Source organism: Struthio camelus, chromosome 8 (assembly GCF_040807025.1).
Source record: "Struthio camelus isolate bStrCam1 chromosome 8, bStrCam1.hap1, whole genome shotgun sequence".
Classification (NCBI taxonomy): domain Eukaryota; kingdom Metazoa; phylum Chordata; class Aves; order Struthioniformes; family Struthionidae; genus Struthio; species Struthio camelus.
The window spans coordinates 17,282,461-17,305,435 of NC_090949.1; the positions used below are offsets into that span (position 1 = coordinate 17,282,461).

The window sequence follows — 22,975 nt, forward strand, 5'->3', positions numbered from 1 at the left end:
TGCAAGTGAAAAGACAATAGAGTCTAGGTGAAATACCTAGCACGATGGTAAGCATGATTATGGCTTGATGCTGCAGCTACCTCTGCTGTGATTTCCCGTACAGTCACGTGTCTAATAATTGCAGGAACTTCCTATTGTAACACTTGCGCTGTTGCCCTGTCACATGCAGACCAGGCTCTTTAAAGAGCCCCCACGCTGCACTCTCTCAATCTTTTCTTATGACTCTGCAGAGGTAAACCCCTTTTATAAGTTTTATGAAGTGCAAACATATATGCCATGTTATGCTACTAGTCTATTTATTGGATTAGCTGGAGGATTTGATGCAAAAGCTTAAGATGATATTGAAAACACATATCACTTCTATTGTAGCTAAGAAAATCAGCTTTAGAATTAGAGAGACCTTGTATCACGCATTATGTATAGCCCTTTGGCTTTTTAGCATGGCTGTTCTTTGTTGCTATAGCAACCGAATTAACCATTTCATTAATATAATGGAATAAAACACATTTATTCATTTTTGCACTCATCGGCAATCCACATTCAGCTTTCGGCATACTTGTCAAGCTGTGTCCCTTTCACCTCAGCCCCAAATATTTCGTCAGCTTTTCCAAAGGGCTTTTATTTTTATTTTTTCCTTGTTGGGAAGAGAGAGCATTGTTTTTGAAGACCGTTATATTTTTAATGATTAAATTTACCTTCATTTCACTGGCTATCTTCTGTTTAGCAGCCCCTAAGTGGCAAAAAAGCCTTCACAGGCAGAGTCTCTGGAAACGGAGAAGTGGAGTGCTTCACGTAGACAAGAGTAAGTCACTTAAAATAACGAAAACCATGCATTTGTGATCGGCTTGCGGGCTAAGCTTGGCATGATGTGTCCTTCAGTGTACTAGCTGTACACAGACATGTATGCTGCCCAGACCTACACACTGCTGAACTGGAGTGTTAAAAGCAGAAGGAGTGCTACACTGTCTGATTACTGAGGTTTTAGCTGTCCCAAGCCATGCCCTCACTTTGTAACAGTTAGTTAATGAAATAATTATGTCCAGCCAGAAAGCCCTTTACAAGCCGGTAGTGCTAGGTAGCGCAGGGGCAGCGATGGCAGCAGGGCTCCATCAGGAGCCCCTCAGCTGCAGCCTCCTGGCTGCGGTGCCGGAGCCCGCAGGGCTCAGGCGCGTCCTGCCGGCCTCTGCCCCGCAGGTGCCTGGGGACCGCAGTGCTGCGTTGAGTGTTGCTGTGCACCAACAACGCGACAGCGAGGCCGATGATACAAGCGCTTGGCTAGTATTTATTGGCCTGTCCTTCCCAAGCAGCTCCCAGTGCCACCTCACAGGCAAAATTTCAGCATATGAAATTCATCATTATTAGCAATTTCACATCTGAACTCATTGCAAATGAAACAGCCTGTCCGATGCTTTTTTTTTTCCTTTCCCTAATATAATGCTGCAGTTAGTAATGTGAAACTGAAGTTTTACTGGAAACAGAGCAGATGTGTAAATGATTTTGAGAAATGAGTTAATTAACTTTGAAGGTATAAGCCCTTTCATTAAAAAGACAAGGCATAGAAGTAACAGCACAATAGCATATTGCCTGCTATAGGACTGTTCAGTCACTGCTGTTTGAGTGAATGTGTAAATCATATAATCTACAAGGGCTAGTAGAGTCTATATTATCCACTTGTGCGGCCGTCCCTACCCAAATTAACTTTTAACTACTTCCTCCTAGGCGATTCATTGTGTAAGGACTGCCCAAAGACTCAGGCGGAGAAAGTTATGTAGTTGTCGAGGTAAAAGCCACAGCTGAAGCTGGCCACAAAAGCCCCAGCACAGAGGCCGAGCGCGCGCTGCTGCCCATGCTGGGGCCACGGCCTCCTCCTGCCCTTGTTGCTCTTTACATAGTGAAGGCATGCCCCTCGCTGTTTAGTGATATAGGACTAACTTAATTTTAGCATTACATAGCATGATGTTGTAGGTGAATCAATGGTTTAGTTTGGGGTGACTTGTCCTCCAGTAGGGAGTTTAGCCAGGAGAATATTTCCTTTAATGATGAGCAAAGAGCTTGTGGCTTCAAAACCATTGCATCTAAATGTCAGGACATTTTCCCCATGCAGGGGTTAATACTGGTACAGTAAGTAATATACATGATTATGCTTTTCTCAACCCTAACAACTCTTTGCTATCCTTTACTAGAACTTGGCAATCTTTAAAAATGGCAATCATGTACTTCAGCTATTCAACAGGGTCAAGTGATTTTCATTTTAGGGGCCCCTCCACTGCAATTAATTGGAGCTCCTCTTGTCTGAATACGAGGAAAAATAATTACATTTAAAACACAGGCTTTCAAACCGAGCGGGGGCCTTGCTGTCCTTTCCTCTCTGGACTGCCACGGCGCAGAGACCAGTCAGCCCCTGCAGCCCCCGCCTCGGCCCTTGCTTTTGGGGCAGAGGACAAGTCACAGACTTCCAGCGCCGCAGCCTGCCCTCGCCCGCCGCTGGCACCTGCTGCCATTGCGAACCTGCGGAAAGCAAGCTCTGACCTTCTCTTAACCTCCTTCTACCTGCCGCAACATGAAGGTTAAGCACTGGCTTACCTCCCTCCTGAGGGCCGGTCCCAGGCTGATTAACACGCCAGCAATAGGCCAGGTCTACACCAAACGGGATATTATCTCACCATCTGGTGCACAGCCTGTATAATGCAGGTAATACGGGTGGCTCCTAAGCCAAATACCCAAACAAGTATGAGATGGCTGTTAAAAAGGTTTTGTAAAACTGAACAGTATGCATAACAAGATTGCATCTAATACTCATTGCTTCCTGGGGCATCTACCGCCACTGACGGTTACCGAGCAGGGCGGCAGGGCTGTGCTGCAGCGCCCGCTGCCAGAGCAGCGCCCAGGCCCCCGTCCCGGGCGTGCACCCGGGCGCCGGGCCCTTGCCGTTGGACCGAGCTCTGTGCGTGCCAAGGAGGGGCGTTAGTAGACCCGAGCAAATCAGGTTGCCTGTTAAAAAGTGGTAACGGTCAAATTAAAGGAAAGCAGTTTTTCAGCCTGTGGCATTACTCTGGCGAGGCAGAGCTGGGTGCTGCCAGTGCACCTCCCGGTAACAGCGTTTCCCGAGCCCTGCCGGCACCACCGGGCCCCGCGCGCCTCGCACCCCGCACAACAAGCTGGCCGGCCACCCCAGCTTGGGCTCGGCAGGACTTGATGTGCCCCATGGCCGATCGCAGGCTGCCTGCCCGGCGCAGCAGGAATCGCCAGGCTGGTCAGCGCTTTCCCTGGCGGCCTCAGGATGTGTGGTGGCACACCGCAGCCCTTCAGTCCCTAAACTCAAAGAGGGACTTTTTTTTTTTTTTTTTTTTTTTTTTTTTTGGTCCTGTACTCGGATGCCTGGCTTTGTCCCAGTTATCAACAACACGTACCTGAGGTCTTAGAGTAAATCACACGCCATCGGTTAGCGCGCAACAGCCCCTGTGACTTCGCAGCATTCCCTTATTGCGTACTCAGACAGTGGCACACGCTCTCATAGACTGTGATATTAGCCACCGGGTATTTTAACTTTCCAACAGACATCACTGCAGGTGAAACAGGAGGTGGCCCTATCGCCAGAAAGACTTTGGGTACCAGAATAAAATTAGCATCGTAAGAAGAGAAGGGGAAGTGCTACCGAGCGCTGAACTAGCCAGACAGACCTGAAAATAGACTGGGGATGTCTGTATTGTAACGGAAAGAGCGTGACTTCATATTACTTAAACTGAAATAGCGTTTTCTTGGGTAAAAATCTTAGGCAAACAAACGATGCTTTATAAAGGCACCCCTCTGCAATGTATGTTGGTACGTATGTGTATATATGCTTTATATCTTGCAGATTTCATGTCTAATTCCAGACAGAGGGTAATTAATGCTCATTGTTAAAGCTCTATTTTTAAGGAAGTCATTTGAGAGACTGATAAAAAGCCATCTCCGAACACGTTTGTCTCAACCTCGCACGCCCCGTTTCCTTGCCAGCGCCGGGGCCTTCTGTCCCCTTCACGCGTTGACCGCCCCGTTGGCTCGTCACCGCACACACCAAACCAAAACTAAGGCCACCTTTGCGCATTTTCGAAGCTCCCGGCTGTCTTGGGGTGACTCTCAGCCCCGACAACCAGCGGCAGCCACGAGCCCCAGCTCTGCCTCTTCCAAGGCAAGCGCCCGTGGCGGGCCCTGAGCCGCTGGCCGAGCCGCTCCTCAGGAACGGCAGCGAGCAAAGCGCCTCACAGCCGGCGGCCGCCACCAGGCGTCCCGCTGGTGACCGGCGCGCCCCTCGGCCGCTGCAGCGGCGGCACCGCGTGGGCACGCGGCTCGGAGCCCCGGCGGCCCGGCCAGCAGCCAGCTCCAGCCCCGCCGGCGAGCCCGGCCGTGCCCGCTGCCGCGGCGGCGAGCCGAACCGAACCGAGCGGGCGGCTGCGGGCGCCTCCTCGGGCAGCGCGGACGCTGGGCTGGCCACGTTTCTGCCCTCGGTCGCGCCTGCTCTCGCTGCGCGTTGGACTGGGCTGCGGTAACCCCGGCTTTGCTGCGCACATCGCAGAAGAAGGGGGGGAAAAAAAAAGAAAATTTCCTTCTTTATTTCACTTGGTAATTTAAAAATATCATTTTAATGCAATGACAGCATATGTTGAATAAACATAATAAGCCGGCAGTAATAGAGTGGTGCAGCTACTCTGTCACTTCTGCCTCAGCCGGTCGGGTTCAGGCGACTGTGTTGTCAAACGACTTCGTCACCGTGTTTGCCACCGCACGCTTGCAGAAAGGCGCAGCACAAGCGTGCGGTGGGCACCAAGGCCGTGGAGCGCGCTGGGCCCAGCGGCCGGACGGGCCCGGCGCTGTCCGGGGCGCGCAGGACGCCCGAGAGGGGACGAGGCGCGCGCCGGCCATCTGAGTGTCTCCCAAAGACGCAGAACTTACTTCCCGAGCATGACTGCCATGAATTTGGTGAGAGCTTGCAAGTTTTAGTGTTTACAGATGGCCTAATTTGGCAGTCACAAGCATTACAGGCGCTGCTAATCTGGTGGGAGTTGAAGGCTGCCAGAAGTAAAGTGTTACAATTGGAGCAGCCCCCGTGCCATGCGTGTTCATAACTTAGGGCCATTACAGACACCGTACGGTGCCCCCATGCATAAGCATCAGGTGTTTGGGTAATCACCCTGCGGTTCAGGCAGGCACTGGCACCGAGAAAGAAACGGACGGCTAAAATCACACCTTCCTCCATCCCTCCCCACTGGCTGTCGGTGCAGACAACTGGCGCGACAGCAGTCTTAATTTCTTTTAATCTGTGGGAAAGAAGTAACACATGAAATCTAAGCAGTGGTCAAACAATACACAAGCAGACAACCTGGCATGTGAAGACATTCACAATGTGTGAACTTTTGCACATGTTCAAAAAAAAGAGCTCTGTGTCGCTGGTGCCTTAGTCACACGTACACACTACTTCACATCAGCTGAGCTGCAGGCTAAGGCCAGGACAGATGCCTAGGCTAAACTGCATTGCCTGGCATTCGCTAATAACGTGTCCATGTGTCTAAAGTCCAAGTACACTCGCACGCATGCACCCACCCACCCACCCACACCCACTCACACACCCACACACCCATCCAACCACCCACTGCTTGGTGGATGGTTTCTTGTTTGCTTTTCTGTAACTAGCTGTCTGGTTTTGTTGAAGAGGCTTTCTCGGGTCCAAGATGGAAACTGCTGGCAGAAAGAACAATATAATCCGCCTTTCTATGATAAGTGTCCTGAGAACATTCACTCAGGCTGGAGATGATCCAAATTCAAGTTGAGGGCAACTTCCTCGTTTGGATAAGGAGTTGTCTCTTGTTTGGTGGGGATAAGGGGAGGCTTTTAGTCTTTCCTGGCGCCTTTGCTCCTCTGCACTAGGAAAAAACCCGATAGGTCAGCTTGGGTTCAGCAGTCACCTCAAATTTGAGATCTCACTGAAGCCCCTGCACCAATTAATAGTTAATTAATTATAAGAGGAAGAGCTCCAGTAGTCTACTATGCCTATGACATATAGTATTTGTGCGCGTCTCCCTGGAGAGTAAGTATCAGCGAACATGTGTATTTTGAACAGACATTAAGTCAGGACTCCTTGCTCCAAAGCACAGTGTGGTAAGAAAAAGCTTAATTTCTCTCCTTTTTGCTAGAAGATGCTTCCATCAGTGACAGGGGAAAAAAGTCTTAACCAGAGACTTCAGCATAACAGCAGCAGTAACAAAGCAAGTTCCATTATTAAACTAACTCTTGGTAAGAGCCAGATGATTTCTACAGACAATTTTGCATGCAACTGCTCGATGTAATTTGCAGAGTGCCAAATTGCCACACTAATTATTTCTGGGCTGATGTTCCCTCTGTGACATAATGGCATTTGGAGAATGGGGACTAACCAAAAGTGAAGTGCTGAAGTGGGAGATCACTAATAGGATTTCTGAGAAAGAGAAATATAGCAAATACCAATCTTCCTCTTCATGCGCTCGCTCTCAATTTGCACTGAGACAATTTAATACACAAACTACTCTACCTAGTTCTTGATGCTCAACCATGCTTTTGGTAGAGTTCAAACAAACACCTTCCGCCGGTCGCTGGCCCCAGCGCAGGAAGAGCCGAGCAGGGCTCTGGGACCTGTGCGATGCCAGCGTCAAACAGGTGACCCTGAACAGGCCTCTCCAGCCCTAAAAACCCCAGGGTGAATTTGTGTCTCTCTCCATGGGGCTGACGTGCTGCACGTGCACCTGCTGTGTCGTAGTTTGCTTAATTCTCAGATCTGTAACATCCTGGGGGCAGGGTGGGGAGGGCTGGCAAGAAGTTCACTTAATTTGAGTCTATTAACAGCTTTGTACCTGCTTTGATGCCTGCTCTCTTGTTAGCAGTTTGTTCTGAAGTCAATTTATGAAATTGGACACTTTTGCACAATATTGCATACCGTGAAATGGAATAGAAAGGCATTTCTGGTATACTATGAGCATTTTCTTCACTTTCTGTTTCTGTGTCTTAATTTCCTTTTTTTTTGTTTTTGCTCGATGCAGTACTTTATCAAGTTTAAGCAGCATAATTTTAGTCTGGCACTACAGACATAGCTGAAGTGCATGTGATTAGTGAAAAGCAACAGGAAAAAAAAAGGAGTAGGTTGGCTTTAAACACTTTAAGGTCATATTTTTCTTCTGCTGAAAACAGAATTTAAATGTGTTAAAAGACTAATTACTGACAGTAGAATAACCATTTAGTGTTTGATTGAAAAGATCACCAAAGTTGCTTTAGATTTTGAATATCAAAAAGTTGATGGATGGTAGTGAGATTTGGCAAAGGAAATAAAGGGTCCAAAAGCAGCAAGCTGCAGAGGCAGGAATATAAATGCTGTTTGCTAAAATGCAGATAGTTCTCCCTTCTGTGTGTGTTCAGCATCACTGTAGCAGGGACGTGATGCTCAAGGGAGGCACATCCACACTGGAGACCACTGGGACAGACTGGCTGGGTACTATTGAGTTGGCATGAAACCACCACTGGCTCAGGTCTTCTTTACAACAACGCCATGTGGACGGATTTTTTTTACCTTCAGATTATGGAAAAACTTCTCAGGAAAAACTTCTTCACTGTGAGGGTGACGGAGCACTGGAACAGGTTGCCCAGAGAGGTAGTGGAGTCTCCTTCGCTGGAGATATTCAAAACCCGTCTGGATGTGATCCTGGGCAATATGCTCTGGGGGGCCCTGCTTGAGCAGGGAGGTTGGACTAGATGATCGCCAGAGGTCCCTTCCAACCTCAACCATGCTGTGATTCTGTGAAAGCTAGAGCATGGCTTAAGTGCATGGGAAGCCATAATTAGTGATTTAAACTCATAGCAGGAAGTACAACCCTATGGGAAGTCCTGGGTCGCTCGACGGCAGTGCATGTCCTGGCTCCTCCAGTCCAGCCGGGGCTCTTCCTTTCGGCGGTGGTTTCCGCACGCAGCACGCCGAGCAGGGACGCTGGAAACACAGGGCTGCTGCTGTGGAGCCACAGACTTTGCTCTGCTCTGCTTGCTCTGCGCGTGGGCACTTCACTCCTATTTAGTTTTAATCCATACTGGACAAAAGATTTAATGGCTCAGGTGTGACAGACGTACGCTACCAGGTATTTCGTTCTGGCTGTGTTTCTTCGAGGCCACATCATGCTTTTTCTCCCCAAATACCACATTTTGCATTTTTTGCACGTACCTGCACCACCACTCACCCGACAGGACAGGGCTGGTGGGCACGCGTGCAGCCCACCCCAGGAGGGGGCTGTGCCACCAGACCCTGTTCCTTCTGCACCAGAGCTGCCGCGCCACCGGGGCGATGCCATGGCTGCCCATTCGCACCCCGGGCCTGCAACAACACGCCCTGCTCACCCGCCCGCTCTCGCGCGCGGCAAGGCAGGGAGACGAGGCTGCTGTCTGCCGGCAGCCCGCCGCCACCATGGCCACTGGGCCCTGGCTCTCTGCGGCGAGCCATCGGCTCGGGGTGGCCGCAGACGCAGAGGAACTCATCAGGGTTCAGCCTGTCCCAGGCTAAGCTCATTAGTGGTAATCTCGTTACCGCATGCACTGCTCACAAACAACGCTCCCGGTTAACTCTTGCAGTCCCGCCTGCGCCACCCGCCGAAGAGGCCGTGGAGGCCGCGCCAGGAGGGTGCGCTCCCCTCACAAACGCTGCGCCCAGCACCTGCATCCGCTAGGGATGCTGCGGGAACGTGCACGCACGCACCCACCCACCCTGTGCATACCCTTCCAGCTCCGGGAGCTGCAAATCCGGCTGGAAGCCAGTGCCCGATGCAGCTCAAGGAAGAAACTGGTTTTTCCAACAACCGGACGGGTAGCCCATCAGGCTCTGGCTCCATTTAGGTTTACTCTTAACTGCCATACGCTGTCCTACTGCTAGTCTGCTGCAAATAAAAGAATTACAAGACATTTTTACTGCTGGAGGTTTGCGCTTCTTCCAATAAAAAAAAATTGTTTTCCTCCTCCTCCTCCAAAAAAAAAAAATCACTGAGAAATCTGGAAAAAATTGCCAAAGCGATTTGAATCAGAATTTCAGGTTTTCGTTGTGACTTTTCCAGTCATTTCATATAAGGGCCTACCAGTTCAGCAGTGGACCACTGAGGGCACTGCATCACCTGCTGGGATCATTGTATAATGCAAATGCTGAAATTTTTATGTTTTTTTTAGTTTCAGCAACGCAACTTTTTCCTGCACAAACCTTTCCTGTGCCCGTTTCCTGCCCAGCTCCGCTCCCTGTTTCCATGGCAGTGGCCCACAGCGCCACAGGAGAGCCTCCCCCAGCGTTTGCACTGCGGAGAACCAGGGGGACATTCGACATTGTCACTAACATCCTCCAGGGACCTTCTCACACGCTTACTGCCAGTTCACGCTTAAAAAGACATCCTTTAACACAATTAAGGGGGGATACGATTAAACAGGAAAAAAAAACCCTTTTGGAGGATTTTGTTGCGAGGACAGTTTAGCTGAGCTGCACCTCGGGCGGATCCGAGCGCCGGGATTTAGGCGGTGCCGTGCGGGCAGCCGAGGGGCTCGGTGCCCCGCGGGGCCACCACGGCCCGCGGCAGCTAATGCTGCCTTAATGGAGGGTTGCCGGAGCCCCCGCGGGATCCTGAGCCGGCAAAATCCCTCCCTGCCGGGCCTGGAGGGAAATTGTACCCTTCAGTTGTCTCCTCAAATAATAACGATTTGAGACCGAAACTCTGGAGTCACCTGCCTCCGCCTGCACCAGGGACGTGTTATTTTGCAGTGCTGGCAGCCCCCACGGCTGCCGGCCCTTCCAGCCTCCCCGCGGCGCACCCCAGCCACGGGCACGCGCATCTCCAGCCCGCATCGGGCCCGAGGTCCTCGCAGCCCCCCGCGCCGCGGGTGTGACGCGTCCGCAGGCGATACCAGGCAGCAGGTCTTATTTCATATATATAGTCCACAAAACTATCAGCTGTCTTTGTACCGTTTGCTGTTTCTGCAGACAGCATAATCAGTTATTTTCCAGTCACAATATTTGAAAATACCTTAATTACGAATTTAATAAGTTTGCTTACCGATGCAGTTTGCCCTAAATTATTTCAAGGTTAACTGAGAATTCAGTTGTAAAAGTAATAAACATGTGCAAAGAAACAAGGCTGAGATCTGTGACAGTCCGTCTCGCAGAGCGATGCAAGCACAGAAAATCCTCGCTCCTCCAGGACTGTATCTATCTTAAGCTATAGATTTGGTATTTCTAGGGCTACCTAGAGCAATACTGCATAAACCTTGTTGCTTCCTAACCCAGCTCTGGTCTCTTACTGAACTCTGCACATTTTTTACGTTTTCTCTATGTTGATGATGGGCTACCGAATTTAACATACTGTATGGCATTACACCCTGCAGCATGTGAAGTCAGCAGGATGTACGCAACCCAGCACGCTAAGAAGCACAGACGCGCAATGTGTGCAGCACGCGCAGTGCCCCAGCCGCAGCAGCCGTTACTTGTGCAGCACCGGACACATGCGCCATCCAGCAAGCCCCCTCCTCTGGGCCTCTGCTCTCCCCATGTCAGGGCAAGCATTTTGTCCAGGGCTAGTCCCAGGTGTGGTGGCAGCATTCCTTCATGTGTATGGCATCCCTTTTTCTTTGTGTCTCCAGCCATTTGATTAGCAAGATCTTTACATGTATTTAATCATCCAGTCATCCTCACTGGGTTTTAAATCAGCTTTCTCAATGCCTCTTTCCACCCCGATGAACGTTATGTGTGAGCAATAAAGGCCAGAGCAGGAAATGTCACTTACTGGACCGTGGGCTTATTTTGAGAAGAAGGTGATGGCTCATGCGTACCGACCCATGCCTCAGGCCTCCTGCTCGTCCTCTTGCTGTTCAATGCCGACCTTAACGCCTCCAGGTAGCTGCAAGAAGGGTACGTCCCGAGCATAAGCACGGCCAGAGGCTCAATCCAAATCCCATCCGTCCACTGGGGCACCTTTAGTCTCTGAAATACATACAAAGTTAAAATCAGGGCGGGCTTGGTGTATTGATTTCTATACTAAGCTATTTGTGATCTTTCTCAAAATCCTGCACATAATGCTGCCGAACAGCAAGGGCTATCGTGGCAGTTATTACCAGTAAAATATGTGCAGGCATTGCATGGGACTAAGAGAAGATTAGCTGTAAACCCATGCTATAGACCTTGATGATAGAAATTTAAAGATGTTTTCAGCAAATGCTTTTATTTCCAGAGAGCAGAGAGATCAAAGTTAGGTTTGTACCACACATGTTTCATATCCTTTACTGCCTATATTTTATGTATTTATATGCATCCCACAGCAGCATATCTCAGTTTATAAATTCATAAGATACCAATGATCATTCTCAAGGATGTATCTAGCAGATACCTTGAGGGTCGGTTATAAGATATTGAATAAATTGACAAAAAAAAATGTTTTGGTTTGTATATAAACAACAAAAGGATGAGAGAGTCACTGTTGCTTGGTGTTCCAGTCATCCATCCCATGTACAGAAGATCAGATTCAAAAGTCTCTTCAAGCCTCTGTAAATCCAGCCATAATTTGCAGTTCTGGAGACTTTTCAGCAGAAACAAATCATTTAGCAAGCACCGTGAATATGTCAGAAAGTTATTTTCTCTATTTAAAACACATTGGATTAAATTTGTCGCCATTTATTTTTTTTATTCAGCTTCAGCAAGGAACTAAGAGCTCTCCGTTGAATTAAAAATTGGTTATTGCTGTATGATAAAAGTAAAAAAAAGCCCAGCATTTTTCTTGTCCTAGCTTAACTTTAACTATGATTTTATATGTTTCTCAGTCTCCAGCGACGAATTTGAAAAATCTGGATCTTTAAAGCCACTAGAGTAAGATCTACTATGGATTTCTTTGCAGGTGTTGCCCCGCCTCGTTCACTGCCTGCTTATTAGCTGTTGCACCTAAATCAGTAAACAACAACAATAAATGAAGTGGCCATGACAGGAAACCCATAAGCGGACTGATTGGTATTTACCAGCTGGACTTCTTCCCCAAGTGGAAAGAGAAAGGAGAGAACAAGGGACTCAGCTACTGGTGGGGCAGGAGCGAGGACAGGGCTTGCTGTGGTAAAATTTTGCTATAAGGAATCCAGAAACATATCTGCAGCCTGACCTTCAGAGCCCTGCCAGGCAGTACAAGATGATGGGTTTAGAGACGACCAAGCGAACATCACGTGGACAATTTTCAATTTGAAAAAGACAAAATACAGATAGGGAGAAATGATCTCCTGTACGTGTCTCCTCCGGCATCCCTCACTCCTAAACACTTGGGCATGAGTTATTCTTCCCCCAAGATGCACAATCAGCATTGCAGACTTGAAGAAAAATGCAGGAGAAACTAGGGGAGCAAACCTGGAACGGATGACAAAGCCAGGGAATACAAATGCAGGGAAATAAAAGAGACCGTGGTGAGATTCAAAATGTAGGCCAAGCCCATTCAGCTCTTACGCTCAAGTGTTTACCGTCTGCCTCAGCCCTGTTCTATTCCCATCCTTGTTCCCTTCATTCTCAACAATGCAATGTTTCAATCTTCTTTAAATTCAAGGACACTGAGTCCCCGAGTGCCCTCGCGCACTAGCGCTGAATAGGAAAACAAACCTTCCTGAGCCTTAACAGCATCTTAGCTTACGTCAGTGATGCAGAACATATTGCTTCAAATGCATATTCTTCTAGGGGTGCCATCCATCCACACTGACAAGGAATAGAGCGTTTCCTCCCTTTATCATATCTGAGAGAGAGAAATGTGGGAAGCAAAGCTAAATGTGTGAAACGCAAATAGAAGTTGCAACATTCTGGTAATACATTTCTTATATTGTCTAGCAGCATTGCAGGGATATGGCTCGGGTATGCGAATATTCCCAACAGATGGCACAATGTCCCTGCCTACACATAAAGGACATGCTTCTGAAAACGCAAAGAGGCAGGAGCAACGTGAAGCATGCTGGAGGGGCAAAGTGCCGTCCCTGCTGTTCCCAATGTTGACCATCCGGGCTGATGAGCACAATGGAAACCACCGGAGCTCTCTTCCAGGCACTCTGTCAAGGAAGGTCCATGCCGTGAGATTATACACTTTTTCTTTTAAGGGGGAATCTTGGGATTTTTTTTAATTGTTAAAAACCTTCTTAAAGCTATGATTGGGAAAGCACAGGAGTAATGCAGTGCTAGTGTAAAGTAGTGTGGAGATTTGCATCCAGATTGTCTTTCCACGCAGACACTTTACAAGTTACAACATACATAAATTTCATCTTCAAAAGTTTGCTTGTTTTATTTATGCCGCATATAGACAAGGAAGTTATACGCTGCTATAGCTAGCATCACAACAGTTTTATCAGGATATCTTGTTTTGGGCCAGTACGGGTATTTCTGAATACTATGCCATAAAAGACCACTGTTGTACTTAGCTGCTTACACATTGGGCATAGTGTCGCTGCATCTAATTAAAAAAAAGAAAAAAAATCACAACTGAACTGAAACATTTATAAAAAACTGGAGCTTATAAAAGGCCTTATTTAAACAAGCTGTCCTTTCCAGACATTTCCAATTGATGATGTTGTTATAATGCATTCACTTTCCACAAAAAGAATTAAAAGAATATAATTGCAATGCTGTGTATGACTTCAGTACCAGGCATCTTTACAAATATATCATGAGTCACCTGAGAAGACATCCCCAAAGAATGAGTATGCCCACTGCCCGAGCACTTTCCTGGGGAAAGCACTCCAGGCCAAACTCTGTTTTGATGGGTTTCCAAACAAACGCTTAGTCAGGAGGCACAGGCACCAAAGGAGAGCCACGGCGACATGGTCTTCTGCTCTGGCGGTCATTAAGCTTTTTTTGGTAAATAGATTTTCTTGTACGAGCAAGCCAGCGCTGGTCTGGTGGAAGGAGCTCAGTTTAGCTGACGCCTCACGCTGGGATCCTGCAGCATCCGGCAAAGGTGCCAGCCCCGCCGCGGGCCCCCCTGCTGCTCCAGCGCTCGCTGTGCCGCTCCCCTTGGGACCCTCTGGGGCTGGAGGGGCAGCGGTGAAACGGGCTCCGTCCCCACGTGATGGTACCACCCATTGCTACAGAGCCTGTGGCAATCTGACGTCTTTGAGGCATCCGTGCTGTCAGATGTATTTGCAATTGGCTGGCACGGTTGACAGGTTCAAAGCAGCAAGTTAACAAATCCGCAGCATGACGGCATAGATCTAGTTTCCTTCAGAAACTGAGCTTAAGTAATAATACCTTTAGGATCCGTGAAGAAATTGTGTGAGGATAACTTAATTATTATAAAGTATTTGGGGGACTGAAGTATTTTGCTGATGGCAATTTTAGAAGTGATCAGTCATTTTTTATTCAGTGGAAAAGATTATGTGTAGTTTGCGAATAAAAAAAAACCAAATGACGCTGTCAGTGCTCTGAGACTTTTTTTCTGTTATGTGTTTAAGGTACTCAGTGCAGTGAGGTCCAAAAGATCCTGGAGAACTCACTGCAATATATGAAACTACCAGTAGGAAATAGCAAATGTAATAGCTAGCCCTGTTACAAGTCCAAGAGCTCAGCTCCCAACACAGCTGAATTGGTTTAATCTTGCCGTAGACATGGGGAAAAAACTGAGGAGGATGTTTCTTGTTATGAACTGCAAGACACTTATTCCAAAGCAAGTATAAAAGCACCTAGCAATCTGCTTGCGATTTATTCTCTGCATAGGTGCCATTTGGCCAATCCCAAATTTCCTTCCACAATATCATGGACTTAATAAACAAATATAAAACCAATTCTACTACTAAAAGCTACTTAATTAGCAAATGACTACTAAAGTATTATTTTGCTACTCCAAAATATGATCACCTCTGTTCTTTTTGAAATGTGAATTATTTCTTTGAAAATGTAAAACCTGCAGGAACTTGTGTTAATAAAGTAAGGGATTTACCTTGCGCGACCAGCCGGTAGCTCTTTAGATGCTGCACTATAAAAGCAAGGGCCAATTTGTGCTCAGAACATGTTGTGAAAGTCAGGATGCAGTCTTAACAGTATATTGGGAGTAGAAAAGTGAATGCCAAATTCAAACCTTTAATTACGGCTTTTTCTCTACAAGATTAAATGAACAGGACAGAATACTGATCTTCCACGTTTTAACTGACTTGTGTCTGCTCTGCACAACTGTGAGAGCCAGCTGAGGCCTGCAGTTAAGCTGGGAAAAAAATTACACTGTCTTACCTGAATTAGAACAATCTACCCCAAATGCGTATGCTTATATAGTAAAATTATCCTGATTTCACCCAAGACATTTAATCTGGAAATTCAATTAAATTGAAATCAAGGACAAAGTGGTGTCTTGAGCCACATTAGAAAAATTAATCCTCATTTAAATTTGTATTTGCACAATGATATGGGCTTGTGTTATGTCCTAGAGATATTCTCCATAAATTCTTGGTAAGAGCTGGAAAACATCCACGTCACAGCATACATTGCACTGAGGTCTAGATGCACCTAACTGCTCTGGACTTACCAGGATTAAATCTATATGGCTGTCACCTAACTCCTCCTGTACACAGTCCACTCCAAAATTCAGATCCTCCAAACTTCCTTACAGCCACTAAGCATCTTTGAAGATGGCTCCAAAAAGTTTCACAATAAGGTTTCTAGGCATGGACAGGTCTTCCCGTAGGCAAAGGCATAACCACCTATATCCTAGCAGGCTGAGAAGTAACGTGTTTAATGCTCCCAGAGTCCACACACCATGACTATTCTGCCTATTCTGTTTCGAGGAAAGACAAAAATTGTATTTAGAAAATTCAATAAAGCAAACAATTTGCATATGCCAACCCTCTCATGGGTCTCTTCTCTTGCTCTTAAAGGCCACAAATCTCTCAGCTTGATCCAATTACTGCATTGTACACCTTACCATACTGGCCATTTTCATTTCTTCCTTTTCTTCAGAGCTGAGCCTCATTAAGAAGAAATGTGACAGGTCCAGCTGGTGTTTAAACCAGAAGCCTGGGTTAGTTCTGCATTTGGATGCATCCTTAGGTTTTGTGAACTTTAATTCAACACAAAACCAGTTTCTTAGAAGTCTCATTTCTTAATGGATTTGTACCATTTACAATAGTTCTGTTATTCATATTATTTTCCTCAGAATATTAACTGCATTAAAGATATATCTGTATAGAGGTATGTATATAGATATAATATCTATGTAGAAATATATACATATAAAAATAAAAAGACATTCTAGGGCAACACGTATGGCCTTAGATTGTGTTCCAATACTCTGGTAAGACATCATAAAGGCATTTTTCAGTGGATTGAGAAGTTTGCTGCGTTTTTTTTCATTCTCTGCTATTCTGAAATGTTAAACATATCACTGAAGTGTGAAAAATGCAGCTGCATCCCATGCTTAAGTTTGAATCATTCTGCACAGAGGACCTATTTCTTTAAATTCTTCCTGCACTTAGACTTCAACTCTGTTGTAAAGTCTTTCAGGCATTCAGCAGGAAATGAGCTATACTTTTATTTCTCTACAAAAGCATTTAAGAAAAATGAGTACTGTAGCTTCCTTCAGAACATTTCTGCTGGAACATTTCAGGGTAAATACATAGAAATGACTTACATACTGATTTAATCCCTTGCTTAAGGTGTAAAAGCAGAAGACTTTCAGGCCCAATTAATTTCCTCTACTTCACACACCCAGTGACGCCCCATCACTGCCTCAACAGTGGCACTCGTGTGTCGGTGCTACCGGTCCCCGGGGTGCTTCCGAAGGGAGCTGCGGGTGGGTCTGACGTCCCCCCTTCAAAGCCACCTCGCTCTCCGGCCAGTTGGCACTCATCTGGACGCCAGAGCCCCTCTCTGTTCAGCACCGTTTTTCTTTCATCATTGTTGCCTTTCATCGTGATCTCATGTGTTGAGTTGTCTCCTAGCTTCTTCCTGATTTCAATAGCCCTTTGTGATCATTTCGGTGGTCACAAGTGCTATACTTTGCACTGCAAAGGTGTATTGAAAGAGTAGTTTTCACTAGAATTATTTTAACTGAGATTAAGATTCAGAAAATCAGAACTTTTCTGATCCTGAGACTACCAGCTTTAAAAATCCTCTTATGCCTAAAGCTCATTTGGCCCAGAGGCAGGAAGACACAAGCATGGAGCAACGGACATCAGCACCATCAGGCCCAAGGCCTCGCACCCAAGTCCGGTGTTCGTTAGTCACCCGTGCTTGAGTGCTGGCGCCGGCGCGTGAAGGAGATCCTCCTTATTCAGTTCTGCGGTTCCAGCTGCCTCCATCAACCACACACGCATGCACACACACACACACACACAGCCACACAAACACACTCGCACCGCTCTGCAACACCCGTTGCTTAAACTCTTGTTATGAGGAAGCTGAAGCATAAAAGCACAATTTCCTGTATCACATGGGACATTCATTTCATCATGCCGCATTACAGAAGGGAATTGCAGAGGCACAGAGATGCTGCAGTTACCTCGGGGTGACTCACAAAACATCTGTCCTTTAAGCTCATGAAAAGCTTCCTGTCCCTGACCAGATACAGAAGCTAAATCCAGTGCTGCTTTACCATGGGCAATGCTGCTCAAGAACAAACACAACAAATGGGAAAAAAAAAAAAGAGGAGAGCCTTTCCCACTGAGTAATTTTAGTTTTAAACAAGTGGTAAAAGAGATAAACAAGGGAGAGCACAGGTGTTTTGTGACGCCATCTCTCACTGGACCCCAACGCGAACTCAGCGGACAGCTCTGCGGGCACCACGCAGGGCTGCTGGTCGAGCGGCAGGATTTTGCAAAAATCTACCTTAACTTCCGTAGTAGCCACTGCTTAATGAGCCATGGTTTAGTTCATTAGTGGGGGTCAGCCAAAATGAGTAAAATCATGCTCAAGGCATATTTGCCCATCTTCTGGTATGCCAGTCTCTCAATAGCTCGCCTGGGAGGGGATGGACTGAAGCCGTTCTCTGAGAGAGGGCTCAGCCGCGCTGGGGAAAAAAATCACATTAGAAACAATAATTAAAACCTTTACAGGAAGTATGCATCATTTTTCAAGGTGTTCTTCATTCAATTTCAGGGAACCTCACAAAAAGCCACCTCTTTTCTGGCTCTCTCCTAACAAGCTAAGCAGAAAAGACCAGAGTTAGCATAAACTGCGTGGCTAGCCGCAGCCTGCGGTTTGTACCTCCCAAGTAAACAGGAGGGTTCAGGTAAGGAGAACCAGAAAAACCCACCGCCTTTCATGGACATTTCATTCACTTTGTTAAAGAAAATGAAATGCAAGGTCTGTGCCTTTTACCCTGGACAACTTCCGCAAGGCAAAACGCCGAAGTCGATGCCACAGCCAGTCTCTGGGGGGCAGGGGCCGACGCTGCTGCTGCAAGGAGCTGTACTCACGTCAGGAGCTGCGCGTGACGCCGGTACTGCTCCCGCAGAGCCCTCTCGTGCTTCTTCCAGGGCTGTTTTACGGCGTTGGGCCCTCTGCTTGCTCCCCGTCCCGCAGTGCCAATGGCAGAGCTTCTCTTCTCTGCTGCTGAGCATCGGGGGCAGCCCTCTGCACCGCTCTGCCGGCTGCGCCCAGCGCCAGAGTAACAGGCACTGAGGCCTGAACTGGGGTGCACACAGCGTGCAGGGCGCTGGGCCCTGGCGCGTTGCTGTGCCTTACGCAGGCGCTATCCTTTACAGTCACTAGCACGCTGCCCGACAGATGCCATGTAGCTCCATCATCGAGCACTTCTGAGTGAAGCAAATGAAATGGGCAATACCTTTAGTTTTGCCCACTGCCAGCACGGTCTCCACAGGAGGAGTCTCAGGACAGTGCACAAACTTTCTCCAAGTAGCTGCGGAGCCCACTAAACATCCACAGCATGGCCATCATGCTGGCTTTACCCTCACACTCGCTGAATTTACGGCACGCACAGCGAGAGGAGCTGGTGCGAGCGGAGCAGGGCAGCTCCCGGGGCCCGCGGAGCCGCCACGTGGCCTTCCCGACAGCAGAGTGCGAGCCCCGACCCCTCTGCGCCCTGGTCCCGCTGGCCCTCATGCGGCCCGGGCAACATCGGCTCCTTGGGGCTGGGAAGAGCGATGCAGGAGGGAACGAAGGAGCGCTCTGGGAGTCAGCTCCACAGAGCTCTGGTGGTGCCGGATCCAGCATAATTTTCAATTCAGATGGAAACACAATGCAGGAACCCACAAACCGCCTGTAGAAAAAGCTAGCTGAGGTCTGCAGAGCTTGTTGTGCAGGGTGCCTGGCCATAAGAAAACACCTAAGTTGCTTCTGAACTTAAGCTAGCACACAGTAAGACCACACACAGTAATTTTTTCTAGGCCATACCTAAGCAGTAAGCAGGTCTCACCTTGATTATCCAGTCTTATAACTTTGAGCAGGACAGGCATTTGGCACCAGTAGTTTTCCTGAGTCATGATTAGCACAAAGAAATGCAGGAAAAGATGGAAAAGCATTTCCTAATGTTTCCTCTTAGACAGAAGAGATGTCACTTGAAGAAGCAGAAAAATACCTGTTTGTGTCCCATGTGTCATACAGCTAGGTGCCATCACTGTAGGCTGCTCAGTCCACCACAGGACCATCTCACCTTGTCACGCAGAGTTGAAAGTGGACTTAGGAGAAGGCATTCCTAGGGAGCATGGGCAAAGGAGGCCAAGCAGCTAAAATATCCAGAGCTCGGGATGGGTGGCCACCACGTCTGGAGCTGTGCCACCAGGAGTCTGCCTGTGTCCACGCTGGAAACAATCCCACCAGTCTCAGGACCTCATCCGTTCTTTAATAAGGCCTGCAAATTAATTTAGAAAATGCAAGAGGGGGATTATTCAGCATCCTGTCACAATTCTGGGAAAGATAGCACCGTTACGGTTTTCTCCTTACTTACATTAGTATGCTGGGAAGATGCAGAAGGGATTTAGAGCAGTCTGGCCTTGAAGTGATGAGTCCCAGATTTTGCTGTCACGGAATATTAAAATATTGGGTTCATGTTGCAGATGAAGGTACAAGTAAGGCACCACATTGCTCAGTCCTGACAGGACTGCAGCACTTCTAAACATGACCAGAAGCAAGATTTCAGATACCACGGGACCTTCAATGTCAGAAATACGGGTGCCTACTAATTTAGGTCCATCAGGGGCTAAGCATCAGTTCAGGATGCATTTGAAGGAGTACAGTTTGACAGACTGAGGTGCTCAAAGTGACACTCAGGTACGTAGGAATTTTGGCAGTACTTTTTCAAACTTTATCCTCCTGCAAGTTACTTAGGCAAAGCTCATTTTTAGCTCAAACACTCCCATTTCTTCTTGTGGTAAAATCTGAATTTCACAATAAGACGTCTAAAAAGAAAAAAAACACGTGAACTGTAAAATTCTGCATTCTGCTTTTCTATTTGAAAGATTACACACTCTTGAGAATTTATATGTTTCACCCAGCTATGCAATAGCAGAAGTGTCAGCAGACATACGAAAAACAAACTCTGTGGTCTGGATATTTGCAATTCAGCTACAGCAAGCAAGCTGGAAGCATGAACAGCAGCAGCATGAAGCTGTGCATTGGGAGACAGCTTTTGGAGCAGCTCTTTACACCAGTGGTGGTATTAGAGCCTGTGCAGCCTCAGGCAGGTCTCTTTGGAGCCTCCCTCCCAGCTCCTGCTTGGCCTCTGACCAGCCTTCCCAGGGCAGCGTGCTCCGACATACTGGCACTGGGCACTAGCGCGGTCACACAGGCAACGGGCATCCCAGCGGGTTGCAGCTACCGGAGCGAACCCTGCCCTGGCTCCCCTCGCCGCCTGTCCGTGCTCGGCTCCACGGGTCCTGCCTCCAGCCACCGCTCTACATTTACATTTTACCTTATGTTTATCTGTAAGTGATCCACTGCAGACTTAAAGAGTTAAAATTACCATTGACTGCTGTGTAGCAAGACAGAAAATCTGTGTCTCGCGGTGATGGACTAGATTACTCCACTGAGTTTTACCTTCAGCAACAGGCTCTATGTATATTAGGACATAGTTTAAGAGGAATTATCATCTTTTTAATAGATCTCATACCGAGTCACAAGCTACATATTCAACAGAAAATCAAGCTAATTGTTCACTTCTCCTAAGATATCCCTGAAGGATAATTGACCTCTGTAGAGCTGTTTCTTAGTTGGAAACTAAATAATTAAACGGAAGAAATGCATTTCTCTTTCAAGATTCTCCCTGTATTTTCTTTTATTCTTCTTTGTACCAAGTGCAACAGTATGAGCGTATGTTATTGATTTTAATTAAAAATTAAAATTAGCTCCAGTTTTGTTTTGTTAAATCCATAGACGAAAAACAAAACAGATGATCGTCAAGACATAGAAACAGAAACATGGCAACTTTCCTTCCAATTCTTATCCCTATCCACTTACACAGCAAGCTGTAAACACTCAGTGTAGCATCTTCTTTCTGAATGTAACTCATGAATCTCCAGCAGGAGTTATAGTACAACGTAGACTTCAGCTGGTAAAAGCAGCTGTGCATAATATAAATAAAAAAAATGGACAGTGCCATAAAATGATAGATTACTAAAGCCTAAGAATTTGATGGGAATCTTCTTTATTAATTTAATCTATTACCGGCTAATTGCTTATGTAATGTAAATTTGCAAAGGTCAATGCTTGAAATCATCAAACAATAAAAAGGTATGAAACACTAACAAGTACTAATACAATGAGAATGTTAATCAATAGTCTAAATGAAGCCTTGTATTGCCAATGATGCATGAAAATGTATTATTGTTAGAGACTACAAGCATGGGCTTCACTGAAAACAATAAAATAAAGAGCCATGTAGGTTGAGACAAATGCAGCAGAAACAGCATCTGTAAATACGGACTGTACGATCAACTTTTTCAAAAGAGCAGCTTCAAGGAATAAGCCATGTCACTGAAAACCTTTTTTTTTTTTTTGTACCAAAAAAAAGGAAAAAAGAGCGCTGATGCAATAAAGAGATGCTTCACAAAGGCCAACTCTGAACTATATGGATGTAACAGGATAACTTCTTTTTATATATATGCATATATATTTATATATAGATTCAAAAATATACAAATATATAAAATATATAAATACTATATAAATATATAAAAATATATAATACATGAATGTAAGTATAAATATACACATATTTCTATATTTAAAACGCAATACTGCATTTTTAACCTATGCAAACAAATGCTTATATACACTAAACTTCCACAGACTTGCATATAAACCTGTGGCCTCACATCAGATAGTTCTTCAGTCGACTTCCTTTAAACAGCGATGCAAAAAGGACAGAGTCACTCCAGATGTTCCCTGCTATAAGAGGAAGCAGACTCCTCTCAAAGGCTTGCTTTGCCGTATTACTTCACATTTCGCATTTAGAAAATTCCTGCCTTCCCCAGCTTCTAACAGGTTCTGACCAATGTTAAAGAAAAATGGTATCTTTAAACCATCTCTGAATTCTAAAAGGCTGCGGAATAGTATTCTGTTTGTGGGAGCAATTTAGTTTTATTAAGCTGCATGACACAGACTAAGTGCACCAAGATAAGCCGCATACAGCATGTTGCGGCAGAGTCATCAGCAGCCGCAGAAGCCAATCAGTCTGGAGCCTGATTACTGAGCGCTGCGCTGACACATTGCAAGGAAAGGTGCTAAGAAACCCTCTTCTCGCTTACTCATCAGCCAAGCTAGGCACCCCATTTCACCTCGGGTACCGCTTAAGGAATTTCTCATGGCAGCAGAGGCGTGGCGAACTGTACTTCTCCAGAAATATTTTTGTATTTCTCTCTTTTCATTTAACCTCTGTGCCAAACTGCCAGTTGTGAAGCTTGCTTCACTTGCACGGCACGGTTACAATACCGTTCACGAGCCGAGCCGGCAGCCCTGATTGTAAGACCTGTCTGTGTTACTCTCTCGCTGATAGGAAAACAGAAT

At 46.6% G+C, this 22,975-nt stretch overlaps 1 protein-coding gene across 1 annotated transcript in view; it reads right to left on the reverse strand.

Moving 5' to 3' along the window:
• Positions 1–4,582: 4,582 nt before the first annotated feature.
• LOC104151280 (uncharacterized) overlaps positions 4,583–22,975 on the reverse strand; it is a 66,560-nt gene continuing 48,167 nt past the window's right edge. The window contains exons 8-11 of the mRNA XM_068952376.1: positions 19,920–20,370; positions 18,430–19,823; positions 10,803–10,999; positions 4,583–5,297 (exon numbers count right to left, since the gene is read on the reverse strand). Of these exons, the coding sequence (XP_068808477.1) occupies positions 4,733–5,297; positions 10,803–10,999; positions 18,430–18,573 (906 nt within the window). The 5' untranslated portion in view covers positions 18,574–19,823; positions 19,920–20,370 and the 3' untranslated portion in view covers positions 4,583–4,732. The remainder of the gene's footprint in view (positions 5,298–10,802; positions 11,000–18,429; positions 19,824–19,919; positions 20,371–22,975) is intronic.